This window comes from Mytilus trossulus, chromosome 9, assembly GCF_036588685.1.
Source record: "Mytilus trossulus isolate FHL-02 chromosome 9, PNRI_Mtr1.1.1.hap1, whole genome shotgun sequence".
NCBI classification, from domain to species: domain Eukaryota; kingdom Metazoa; phylum Mollusca; class Bivalvia; order Mytilida; family Mytilidae; genus Mytilus; species Mytilus trossulus.
The window spans coordinates 67,325,935-67,339,309 of NC_086381.1; the positions used below are offsets into that span (position 1 = coordinate 67,325,935).

Here is a 13,375-nt window from a genome sequence, read left to right on the forward strand (position 1 = left end):
TATTATAACATCATCTTTTATGTTTTCAGATGAGATTTTTGTAGATGTTGACAACTTGAAATGTTTGTTAAAAATAAAGGGACTACCAAATGACCTATATCAGACTGAACTGGAAGAAAGGCCATCTGATGTAAAAGGTATCATGCCAAAACTCAGAAATACTAAAAATAGTCACATGATAAGTACTCTATATTCTTTTTCAAATTCAGTAAAAGGCAAAAATTATAAGATTCAAAAAAGATAAAGTTTAAACACAAAGTTGGAAAACGGATTTAAATCATTTTAATTAAATGTCTCTTCTCTTTTGATGGTATAACATTATATATTTATAGCTAGTTGATATAGGAAACACAAATATTTGTTATTTTTGTTGGCTTAAATTACTGAGAAAAAAGTCTGATTCGAACTGACTTTGTTAAAACGACTTTTATATCATCTACAGGTACTCAGTTACTTTACGTCGAATGGACAATGGAGTGTCCGTCAAAATGGGACGTATCATTGATTTCATCAAGTATAAATGACAACTTGTCTACTTTTCATGACGAATTCTCCGTCGACTACGTATATACAGAGACCAGTAGAACATTGATAATACACACAACAGCACAAAGATGTGTTTTTAGATCCTACTCATCACTGGAAGTGGCAGTAAAAAATCTTTTAGGCAACGTTTTAAATGTGTCCAACATTAAATCCACTGAACCAGCGGACTTGTATGCTACTGTTCTAATAATGACCAAACCAGATGAAGGAGGTAAGAACTTAAAGTGGGTAATTTTATAGGCAAGGGGCATTGTTCAAACATGTCATATTTATATATATGTTCATTTACAAGCTCTGTTGGGGAGGTCTCGAAGTCAGGGCAATCCTTAAACAAGCACCATACAAAATACCGTATGAAATATGTTGAAATTGTTGCTTGTTTAAAACAATCAACTATATAACAAGTTTACAGAGTTGTTTATACATACCGATTTTTCAAGCATAATAAAATATTTTTCTCCTACATATCATAGTCATATGTGACACATATTTTCGATAAAGATCAACCAAACCATGATGGCGTCCGTAACGACGGGAATGCTTAAACTTTACCCATTGCAACCATTGATGCAATTGCTATCTTGTAAGGTTAACCCAATTTCAAGGATATCATTAAATTCCGTCATAGGAAACGGAGTATCGTGTCAACTGGGAGACAATTTCCTTCTTAAGTTTAAGAACGTCAGATGTAAGAATGTTATCATTAGATTTTATTTAGACTCAAATATCTATTATAAAATATTCGAAAGAAACCAACAGATGTAAAACGAGGAATTGGATGAACCAGATAAAAGATAACACAAATTCACTGAAACCCTCGTAATTTTTTCCAATGACTCCAGATTATATTCGTTATACAATGTAGACAAATTGTAAAATACACTAATTAATAATCATAATAAAAAAACATCGAATGTAAGTTTTAATTTTGGGATTATTTTGTCATGGATTTATTAGCACAGTTCAACTATATATCAACTGGTCAACGAATTTGCATTCATCGACAATGTCTCATTAATGTCAAAGATAAAAGCATTGAAAGGCAACATCATATGTTTTCTCCAAATGGCAACTGGGATACTAGACACCAACTGTGATATATTCAGCCATTCAGTAAAATAACGCTTCTTTAAACAATAACTGAAAATATACAACAAACAGCAGCAAAATATTATCAAGGGTGGAATAGGGTGGGTTTTTGTGTTCCTTCAGTTCAAATCACGCAATGAACAAATCACGAAAAGCATGCAACTGTTTGTCAAATAAAATTGGGAAAACCGCTTGTGAAATTATATAGGTAAACGAAGGACGCCAAGTACTGCATTGATTAAAGAAAAAGTTAATTTTAGTTAAGCAGACGAGAATCTCAATTCATTAAATTGATTTTATGCTTAATGATTTAATCTTATTATTAAATATTAAAAAAAACCCAACAAATGTAAATTTAGAAATTTGATATACTAGATAAAAGATTCATTAAAAAAAAAATCATCGAAATCACTCGTAATATGTCTAATATCTCCAGATTACCTTCGTTATACAATGTAGACAAATTGTAAGACACACTAATTAATAGTCATAATATATGTAATAAAAAACAACAAAAAATAAGTTTGAATTTTGTCAAGTTTATATCATGGATTTATTAGCACAGTTCAACTATATATCAACTGGCCAACGAATTTGCATTCATCGTCAATGTCTCATTAATGTCCAAGATAAAAACATTGAAGGGCAACCATCATATGTTTTCTCCAAATGGCAACTTGGCTACCAGACACCAACTGTGATAAATTCAGCAAAATGCTAGCAAACTTCGTTTTTAAGAATCGCCAAACAAAATTTATCCATCCATGGCAACACAATTTAATACACAAGACAAATTCTGAAGTTACATAGGTTTTCAACTCAACTATATCAATTCAACGTAGTATATCAACCATACTATACAACGGTTCAACAGAGTATATCAACTTAAATATACATCATTTCAACGTAGTATATGAACCATACTATACAACAGTTCAAACGGAGAATATCAACTATACTATGCAACAGTTTTAGATAAAATACATGCTTTTGATGGTCCTTATAATTCTGTTGACAGTTAAGATTTTTCTACTCTGTACACCACACTTCCACACAATCTTATAAAGAAAAAGTTTTTTTATTTAATAAAATGGTCTTTCGAAAAATCTCAGTGTAATTTTTTTATGCTGTAACTCGTTTAAAGACTTTTTCTGTAGCGAAAAGGGAAAGTATGCTAAATACACTTACTGAAAATGTGAGGATATGATTGAAGCTTTAAATTTTCTGCTAGATAACATCTATTTACGTTTCGGCGATAAAGTGTATCGTCAGGTAGTAGGTATTCCTATGGGAACTAACTGTGCCCCTTTAATAGCAGATTTATTTCTATATTCCTATGAATCTCAGCACAGACCCATCATTTTTATGTTTGGTTGATACATTCAAAAATACCGTTATCTGAATGATTTTTTTTCGTTGAATAATCCAGAGTTCTATAAATATACTTTCGAAATTTACCCAAAAGAACTTACTTTAACAAAATCTAACATAAACAGCAGCAGTTGTCCTTTTCTAGATTGAGACATTTGAATTTCTCACGGGAAACTACATACTAAAATTTACGACAAAAGAGACGATTTTTCATTTCCTATTGTTAATTTTCCCTTTTTAGACGGCGATGTGCCTTTGGCTCCATCATACGGTGTTTACATATCTTAACTCGTTCGGTATGCCCGTGTATGATCTGATATCATAGATTTTAACGAACGTAATCAATGCATCACTGGGAAATTATTGTGTCAGGGATTTCGATACCATAAATTACTTAACACTTTTACTAAATTCTTTCATAGATACAAGATTGATGAGTACATGTTGCTGTATCTGTAGAAAACTGATTAAATAGGGTATTTCACATCCTAAATGTTACGGTAATATTGTACTTAAAGCGAGGAAATCACTTTCTGATCCGTGTAAACTCATCGAACCTTTAAACAAACTTAAAAGTAAGGGTTATCGTACCAATATTGTAATTAGATCTCTGAATATAGTTTACATTGGCACTAATATCGATTTCGTCATTAGCAAATTAAAACATAACTAAATTGTATCTTCTTTTGAGGCGGGATGTATAGAGACATACACACGTTAATTTTTATCTCTAAAGAAGTCGCTCCTCACTATCCTACTACCTGTCGATGCATATTGTTGGCATTGCACAAGTCATTTCTTTTCTGACTGTTCATGACGTTCAAATACTAAATCCCTGGGATGTATTTTAGTTGATTTTAGTCTCTGATGTATGATTTTTTATTATTAACTGTTTTTGCGTTTTAACAAGCTGTCAGTAACTGCGAGTACTCTCAAATCGTATTTTCTTGTTAATTCTACCTTTTAATACTGTTTATAATGTTGTTTTTTTTTTGTTATTTTATATTAATATGGATCTTGTCTATATACCAGCTTTGATTATTTGGAATATCTACTAATTTTCACTTCTTCGTACTTCATTTGCATGAACATCAAGATTATTCTCCTTCAATCTGTACAAGGAATGTTTAGCTATTCACCCCAATTTGTATCTAGTGTTAAATTATGTATTTATATGACAGAACTTTCTTCGTATTCCTAATTATTAGAGAAGAATTTTATACACATATGTAGTATACTTAAAACGACAAAGTTTTTTTTCATTTACCTGTAGATATTATCAAAACTGTTTTTTTTCAAAAGAGATTATTTTCGAAGGGTTAAATATTTCGCGATGGTGTCTTGCCATGGCTTTGTTTGGACTTTTTTGTTTGCTTTTTGGCCTTGAATGTGTGTCCCTAATATTTTATTAACTGTGTATTTGCATTCAGCTATCGCAGATCAAATTTATTCGTTCATAGTGTGTTAATTTACGTTTTTGATTGAGTTAAGCCTTCCAATTGATATTTTATCGTGTGGATTTCTATGTTGTGATGTTATGCTATTGTTTCAGAAAAAGGGAGAAGGTTTGGTACTATTAAAACGTTTATTCCCGCTGCAAATGTTTGCACCTGTCCTAAGTCAGGAATCTGATATACAGTAGTTGTCGTTTTATTATGTAATTTATACGTGTTTCTCGTTTCTCGTTTTTTATATAGATTAGACCGTTGGTTTTCCCGTTTGAATGGTTTTACACTAGTAGTTTTGGGGCCCTTTATAGCTTTTTGTTCGGAGTGAGCCAAGGCTCCGTGTTGAAGGCCGTACATTGACCTATTATGGTTTATTTTTATAAATTTGAGTTGTCTCATTGGCACTCACACCACATCTTCCTATATTTATATGCAACAGTTCAACGGAGTATATCAACTATGTTTTACAACAGTATATAAACAACGTGTACAACGAAAAATTTATTCAACTATGCATTTACAACTTACAACAAAATTGTATATTCAACTGTTCAACTTGATGGAACAATAATCAAAATGTCATTTTTTGCTGAAACCAAAAGGAAATATATGAAATTCTTATATAGGTCTGGAATTACTATGAATTCCAGCGACCCATGGTTTTTATCTGATTTTAAGATTTACCAAAAATAAAGGCTGATGTCGCTGCTCCTATTCTAAACGAATAGGTATTTAATCTTAATTTGTTTAAACTCGAAACTGGAGTCCTCTGTTTAAACAGTCTGAAACTGAAATCCTGTCAACGATTTCCCATTAATATGGCAAAAAGAGGACCTTTATTTAAAGTTCTAATTTCCAAAAACTTTCAAACTATGTAGAGGACAAATCTCATTTGATTACTTTTTTTATCAACAACTAAAGTGGTAGATCTCCCTTTTTGATCAGTTTTTGCAAAAATCTTATAGTAACAAAGAGCTTACATTGTCAATATAAACATCACGCCTATATAAAACATGTTCTTGTATAACATTTGAAGTAATGCCAAATACACTCACACGTAAAAATGTAACAACAGCGAAGTTAATTGCTGTTGAAACATTATGGTTTCATATCTAGAGGAGCACACGTGCCTCAAAGCTGCATAGAATTTGATTAAAATATCAATATTTAATGGTATCCCGAGATCGTTAGACTTGTAAAGTCTATCACGACCACCTAAAAGTTTCTGAATGATAAACGATTTAGTTAAATTTTCATTACCTTGAATATCGAAATTCTAACTTATATAGATGATGTAATTGTGGATGAATAATAATTATTATCATATACTTAGACTAAATAACATATGCTTTTTACTGTATGATAATAGCATTAAATTAACGGTAAATTTCATATTTTTCGAATTGGTGCTTAGCGGGCTGATATGAAAAGTTTATCACATGCTTCGATTGTTATCACATGCCTTTCCGTAACGTTATCGCATGGCATTCCGGTGATAATCGGCAAATTCCGGAAAATACACCTCAATGCTACGTTTTCAGTGACAAACATTACAAATAAGTGTACAAAACAATTATTTAGATACTGGAAAGTATATTGTGTAAAATAGTTTTTTTTTGTTGATTCGTTCATATTAAAATGTTGTTTTTATTCCTCAGTTGGGGCATATGATAGAAAGATTTCATATCGAATGTACTAAATTTGGGGCCCGTCGTCGTGAATTTTTCCCTCTTTGAACTTCTATTTGGGTACCACGTAAAAGGATCAATATATGAATCTGTTAATTTTCTCCATTGTTGAAGCATATGATAAAAAGATCATAACATGTCATTTTTCATATCGCATGAATTATCAGCCCTCGGTCAATATCAGCCCTCGAGCCATGCGGCTCTTTGGCTGATATTGAACCTAGGGCTGATATTATATGCGATATGAAAAATGCCATGTAATAATCTGATAATATATTTACATAAGTGACAATTTGTCTTTTACGTGGTGACCAACTAAATAATATAGAAAATTCCATCCTGAACATCTTGAACGAACGCATTGCATTTTCACAAACGTTTTATGTACTTAGAGAAATTGATTAGGTCAACAATTTTGAAGCTTATACATCAAAAGATCTAAAAATTATTGTGGAATAGAGGTGGCTTCGAGTTGGCATTGCATGCTACTTCTCTGAACTTCTTCATCTGTCCACGAGCATCAGTAATTAAATTGTTTTTTTGAAACAATATGCAACGGTTTGAATTGAAAATTTAATATTAATGTACACAAACTAGTTTTTTTTAACAAAAATATAACCCTGTATTTTTTTGAATATTTTGTATTTAAAATTGTGACAACGGTCATATTATCACAATGAGAAATCATCTTATTAGTAAATCTTTCTTTTTATAAAAAGACAACCAAAGCAATAGGAAGTATTACAAAATAAGTAATGTCACTTAATAACACTTTGTCCCAATTATATGGCCATTGTAAAATTGCCCATGATCCATTTAGATAAGCTGCACAACCCAATGAAAGTCTTGTCTGGATCTAGGTCTGAAAATATGTAATTGTCTATGGTTAAAACCTTTTTTTTGTTTTTTGTTTATTAGCAGTGTTGTTTAGCATTGATGCAGTGTGATACCTTTTAAACCTAGATGGACTAGTATCAACTTCATTGTCCATAAATCAACGAAATCTTAAAGCAAAATAATCAAAACCACATTTGAGACATGCATGTCTGTAATAGCAATTACGTTTATTGCAAAAAACTTTAAAATTAAAATCGTAGCATTTATAATCAACATTAGCTTGTTTTTGTTTTTGAGTATTGGTAGTTACTATACATAACCACAAAAAAACGATATATGGATGACCATTTTTTATCCCTTGATCCTTGATACCCTTTAACGGAATAGTTGGTCATTATAATACCATTTTTCAACAGAATGATCAGCTGCTGTGCGCCTATTATGGACGTATACGATAAAAGTTCACTTGCCTTTCCAGGATACCTTTCGATAAGGACCTGGGCATAGGCAATAAAATAATCACTCCAATCATCAACAGAATTAATAGTATGGTTTTGTTTTTAACTTTGTTTTGAATAACCAGCTTACCGTTCATGCCAATTGTGTTTTCATTATTTGTTTGGCTGTTAGAATTGTTACGATACATAAGAGAAAAATCAATGTACTCAAAATTTCAAAATTTATCGTTAAGTTTTTGGCTAATAGAAATGTTAATTTCATTAAAGCCAGGTAACATTATCGGTTCAGCAAAAACTTCATTAACCTCACCTAAGGCAGCTTATTGCGGCTTATTCACTAGAATGTCTTCATCAGGGTGCATGGCAACTAATTAGGATCCGTTAACCCGCCGTCTTATCTCTAAAGTTGATACATGCTCTACATCAGCTGGAGGAAGCATTCTCACATTTCTGACAACTGGTTGTGGTGGTTGTACTTCTTCCCTATGAGCCCCCCCCCCAACCCGTAGTTCAAGAACTCCAACTACAAATTGTAATTACCTGTTCGAATTGTATCGCTCATACATTCAAAACAAGCTAATATATCACATATAGTAAATCATTTAATTTGAATGCTATTAAATGTGAGCACAATTTAACTTTACTTTTAAATTATAGTTTGTTCAGTGTGATATGTCATTTTAGTAAGCGATGAATTGCATTAATGATTCAAACTATTTGCAAAAAATAACTTTCAAATAAAATAAGATAATTTCTTTTACAAATTACAGAAACAAAATCATCCCGAAATTTCAACTACAATATCTATCCAACCATCAGTAAAACATATGTACTTCTGTCCGAATTAGGCCGTGTTCACACCAAACGCCGTGTAGAGTAAACTTGTTTACAATTAGTTTAGTGTGGTGTACACTGGTTTCACATTACATTTGTTCACATCTATATACCTTGTTTAGCTACCTGTACATAAGATTTGTTCCCACTTGTAAACTATATGTCATTTAAATGTTCATTACGTAGAACTGATTTCAAAATTTTTGGAAAATTTTTCTAGCGGTAAGGGAACAACCATTTGACTTCAAAAGGGGGGTAGGGGATGGGAATGGAAATATTCCGATCCCCAATTTGATAAAAAAAAAAATGGTCATACAGATGATACAAAAATTTATTTTGAATCAAGAGTTTCCCCATACATTATAGTGTTAAATATTGAAAAAAAAAGTATTTGATTACCAGCATCGAAACAAAAGAAATAAAAACGTACTTGTGAAAAAAATCTGACTCAGATAAAAAAAAAAAAAACTCCCATTTTTTTAAGTTAAGTGGTTACTACTTTATGAAAGCCATTTTTATCATTTTCAGTATTTTGAATATACTAGAGATGTCTCGATAACGCATTAGAAAACGTTAGCTGCAACAGCGTGCTTACAGCCGAAAAAAAAAAAGGATTGAGATATTAGGGATCACTACATTTTTATCTTTTCTGTTTCAAATGGTATTTCTTCTCTAAGGAGTATTAGGTAAAGGAATAGGGTAACGTTTTTTTTTATTTATTTTACGTGTTATTTAACGGAACTGAGATACTAGACACACATATCATTTACCTCATACTTTTTTTAGTCATGCATTTATGCGTGAATCGTTTTTTGAGTGAAGACCAGTTGCGAATATTTCTGTGTACGTCAAGTCGATTCGGGAAGACACTTTCAAATGAATTAGGCTTCAACTATTTACTTTATTTTTTGTGGAGGGGGAGGGGGGCTTGAACTATTGATTTTTTTCAGGACAAATTTTGATGACAAGTGGAAATCAATTTTAGCATTATATATAGTGGTAGCTGAGGGTGAAACACACATTTTTTTTTCAGGGCCAAAAACTGGAAACATTTTTTGTTTCCAAAACAAAATCCATAGCTCACCACCCCCACCCCCTTGCCTTTATGATTTATACTCGACTATAATAGCCCCCCCCCCCCCCGAAAAGCAATTGGTTGTTGCCTTATTGGTTCGGCAATGATGCTGCTTTGAGTCTTGATTAGGGGTTAATAAAGTACGTTAATTTTTTTAACAAAAAAAAATCTGTAAAATTTAGACAACTAATAATTATCAAAAATATCAATTTTACTCAAAAATAGTTTCCTCCTTAAATATATACACGATAAAACTAATGTTCTAAATGCCTAGTTTTGTGTACACTTAACCTACACAAGGCCTACATTGACTATCGACTGTGTGTAGGTAAAACATGATTTAAACTACATGTAAACATTGAGTTTTATCAATAGGAACGCAATTGTGTTTAGTTTACGTGTGAGTTACACTAACACAACACCGAATTTAGGTCAATGTGAACACGGCCTTAGCCTGTTCTTTTTGTGTTCCTTCAGTTCAAATCATGCAATGAACACATCAAGAAGGGCATGCATTTTTATATCAAATAAAACTTGAAAACCGCTTATAAAATTATGTAGGTAAACGAAAAAACGCTCAAATCCTTCAAAATAAAAGAAAAGTTAACTCTAGTTTAGCAGACGAGAATCTCAATGTATCAAATTGATTTAATTAATGCTTAATGATTTTAAATCTTAATACTCGAAAACTCAAAACAAATAATGTTAAACATGGTTTTTTTATCAATTGACAGGGGATGTGTAAACATTCATCATATTTTACCAAATAGCGTTCTGCATTAAACAGGATCAATCCAAGCATACAAAGAAATTGATGAAGAATAATTGATATAAATGCAGAAACACATCAAAAAGCTAGCAAGTTATTATTGTTGGCATTTGTTTTTGTAAAGACCAATGGAAGAAGGTTTTTAATTGTTTTCCGTTCTTCGCCATAGCTTAGTTCGTTTAAGATTTCCGAGTGTGATTATCCCTTTTATATATTTTGCCTTTTTTAAATTAACTTAATTTCCCCTCATATTTAACAGAATTATCTCAAGCCAATATCAACAAAAAGGTGAAAACAGATCAATCCATATTCGGATTAAAAGACAACATTGTGACATGTGAACATTGCTCTAAGGATTTTAGCTGTAAAAACTGTACGTCAAACATGAACCACATCAGAAAAATGGACCAAGCTCTCAAAATGAAGGAACAAACAATACATAGTAAGTATGTGTTTGTAAGCGTCAAATAATACATCTTAGAACATAATTTGAAAACAAAACGGGCGACAAATGTCATGGAACAATAGAGCAATTCATTAGTCAACAAAAAAGAGATCTCCGCAATAAAAATTAGACAAAGAAACAAAAAGAAACATGGTTTTTAAGGGTAAGCAGATTCTACCCCAAAAAGGTGTACAAAACAGATAGTCTCATTTCCATTCGGAGATTTCACTCTGAAGGAAAGCGTGACGGATTGTACATTGTAGCTACGACAATTTAAACATATCAGTAGTCATATTTCAGACTGATAGACCACTTCATCATACTCATTGTGATATCAGTATAATTACCGTTACAATCGTTTGCATTACAATGTTTGCTACTCAGTTTCAAAGTAACAAGCTTTTAAAACGACTAATTCTTTCTAAATTTGTTATACAACTAATATTGGCGTCATTTTTCTTTCAAAAACTAAGAAAAAAATAACAAGGATTTTATTATATTTTCAAATATGACTTTTTTTAAATAAAATTAAGAAAGGAAAAGAAAAGATTAGTGGGCAAATTGTTTAAAGGGAACATGATGGATAAATAGTTATCAAAAGTACCAGGATTATAATTTTATACGCCAGACGCGCGTTTCGTCTACATAAGACTCATCAGTGACGCTCAGTTCAAAATAGTTAAACCAGAGGATTCTGAATATCTAACAAAAATTTTAAAACAGAGAACAACGAACATCTTTTAATGATTATTCAGTTAGTTCGTAATGTTCATATTGATAATTAAAAATGCATGACTAAAATTTTTTACATTTGTTTCTGATTAAAGGGTTAGAGATGGCATTAACGAAAAGAGAAGAAGAAATGAATGAAGGTATGATATATTTATATGACCGAATATATGTACTGTGTGCAAAGCAAGAGGTCGAAGATGAAAAACATTTTATGTTAAACTGTCCATGTTATGACAAACTTAGACAAAGGTTTCTACCTATGGCCGCATTAGATAATTTTAGTGACAATAGTGAAAAACTTATCCATTTATTGAAATACTATCAAATTCAAACTGCAAAATTTGTAAATTCAGCTTTTATTCATAGAAAAAATCAACTTAACGTCTAATTCTGTAAATGTTTGAATAATCAGCATTTAGTTAGAAAAAAAGAAGGAAAATTATATAGGTTGGTCAACTATAATCAAGTTTAAACAAAAACCAAGCTGTCGTATAATCGTAAATGACCATCGCCTTATGATTTTGCTAAAATGAGTCCTAACTGACGACATTTATATAAAAGTGATAGCCGTATAATAACCTGAATCATACTTCAGGAACTGTGTTTTTAAATTAAATGTTAAACGACTGTGGTGTAAAAGCTTTAGAGACGATTTTAGTTGTCTGATCATTACATTTACCCACTGCGAACTACATGTATTCTTGCTCATGAAGTGTTTACTAAATGTAGATTCACCTGGCGGGTGATGTGGGCATAGAAGGCCACGCTTTCAATTCGACGGACCCAATATTGTATTCTTTTGGGATTATGCAATTCCTTGATTAACTTTTCAGTTTGATTTCTAGTATAATAATTGCTTTATGAGATTAAACTAGTTTCAAGACCAAACAGCCTATTCAGTCCTACAATTTTACATGATATTTGTTTGTTATCTAATCTCGCAAAACATCCCATCATACTAAACCTACAGGTGCAATTCTTGTTTCAAATCAAACAGTAGATTTGTGTTGCAAATACAGGTTCAAATGTTTAAGGCTGTGATTGTTTTGTTCTAAAAGAATTGATTTATTTTATTCCCGCCACAAATAAAACGTAGGAATGTATTTTAGAAAATCTACCAGTGAACTCTTCTACAAAATTTCAAGAAGGAAAGGGCCATGTGTACTCTTCAAACTAAATTTAAAAAAAGCATGTCTCATCGACCTTTCAAAAACATAATGAGTAAGTGTCATGTTTGTTTTTTTCTGGTTCGTTTAAAAAAATGTCTTTCTTTAGGATATTGAATCTGACGTCATTGTAGAAGGTTTGAATACAGGCACACTATTTGAAAATAAACACTAATTGGACGTTTGAAATCCCCATTAATTTTTTTAAGAATACAATTCTATTTACCTACTTTATTATCCGGTTATACAAAAGATCACATGCATGTATCAGTATCAGTTCTCATGACGTTGTTGCCGCACAAAATTAATCTTCAGAAACATCATCCGTCGGAATAAAAAAAAATGTTCGAAAAAACCTTTAACTGCGCTTTAGAAAGGTGTCCCTCTTAGTACCAAAAATATTGAAAATAAAAAGAGAAATGTAAGATGACACAGGCTATAACTTACAAACTATTTGATTAAAAGATATAAAAAATCCAATATACCAAACATTAACTTAATTTCAAGGATTCATATTGGGACAAATCGTTAGTGTTCCAACTTGCAAAAGGATATTGTAAATATTATAAAACTCTGATTATGTGTCAATTAAATAAACTAGATATGGCTTTTTTACGTCAACTTTAGAAGTTTGCCCTATCACACTCCTTCGCCACTTTTGAGTTTACAGACGGACGGACTTCTTTATACCATTATGTGTTCCGATTAAGACGAGTGTATACAAATTATTCCATCTAGTTGTTGGATCCATCATTTCTAAATATTTTTAAAATTATAAGAAAACAAAAAATGAAGATGTATATAAAGATTTTAATTTTGAAATCGGTATACATTCATTAAACTAGTATTATAAAATACAATCCCCGTAATAACTTCCTCAAGTGTTTTGAATAAACGAGTCAGTAAGTATATTTTGA

At 31.4% G+C, this 13,375-nt stretch overlaps 1 protein-coding gene across 1 annotated transcript in view; it reads left to right on the plus strand.

The window, feature by feature from the left end:
• LOC134684885 (uncharacterized) overlaps positions 1-13,375 on the plus strand; it is a 47,112-nt gene that overhangs the window by 16,058 nt on the left and 17,679 nt on the right. The window contains exons 9-12 of the mRNA XM_063544196.1: positions 30-137; positions 443-757; positions 10,375-10,557; positions 11,388-11,432. Of these exons, the coding sequence (XP_063400266.1) occupies positions 30-137; positions 443-757; positions 10,375-10,557; positions 11,388-11,432 (651 nt within the window). The remainder of the gene's footprint in view (positions 1-29; positions 138-442; positions 758-10,374; positions 10,558-11,387; positions 11,433-13,375) is intronic.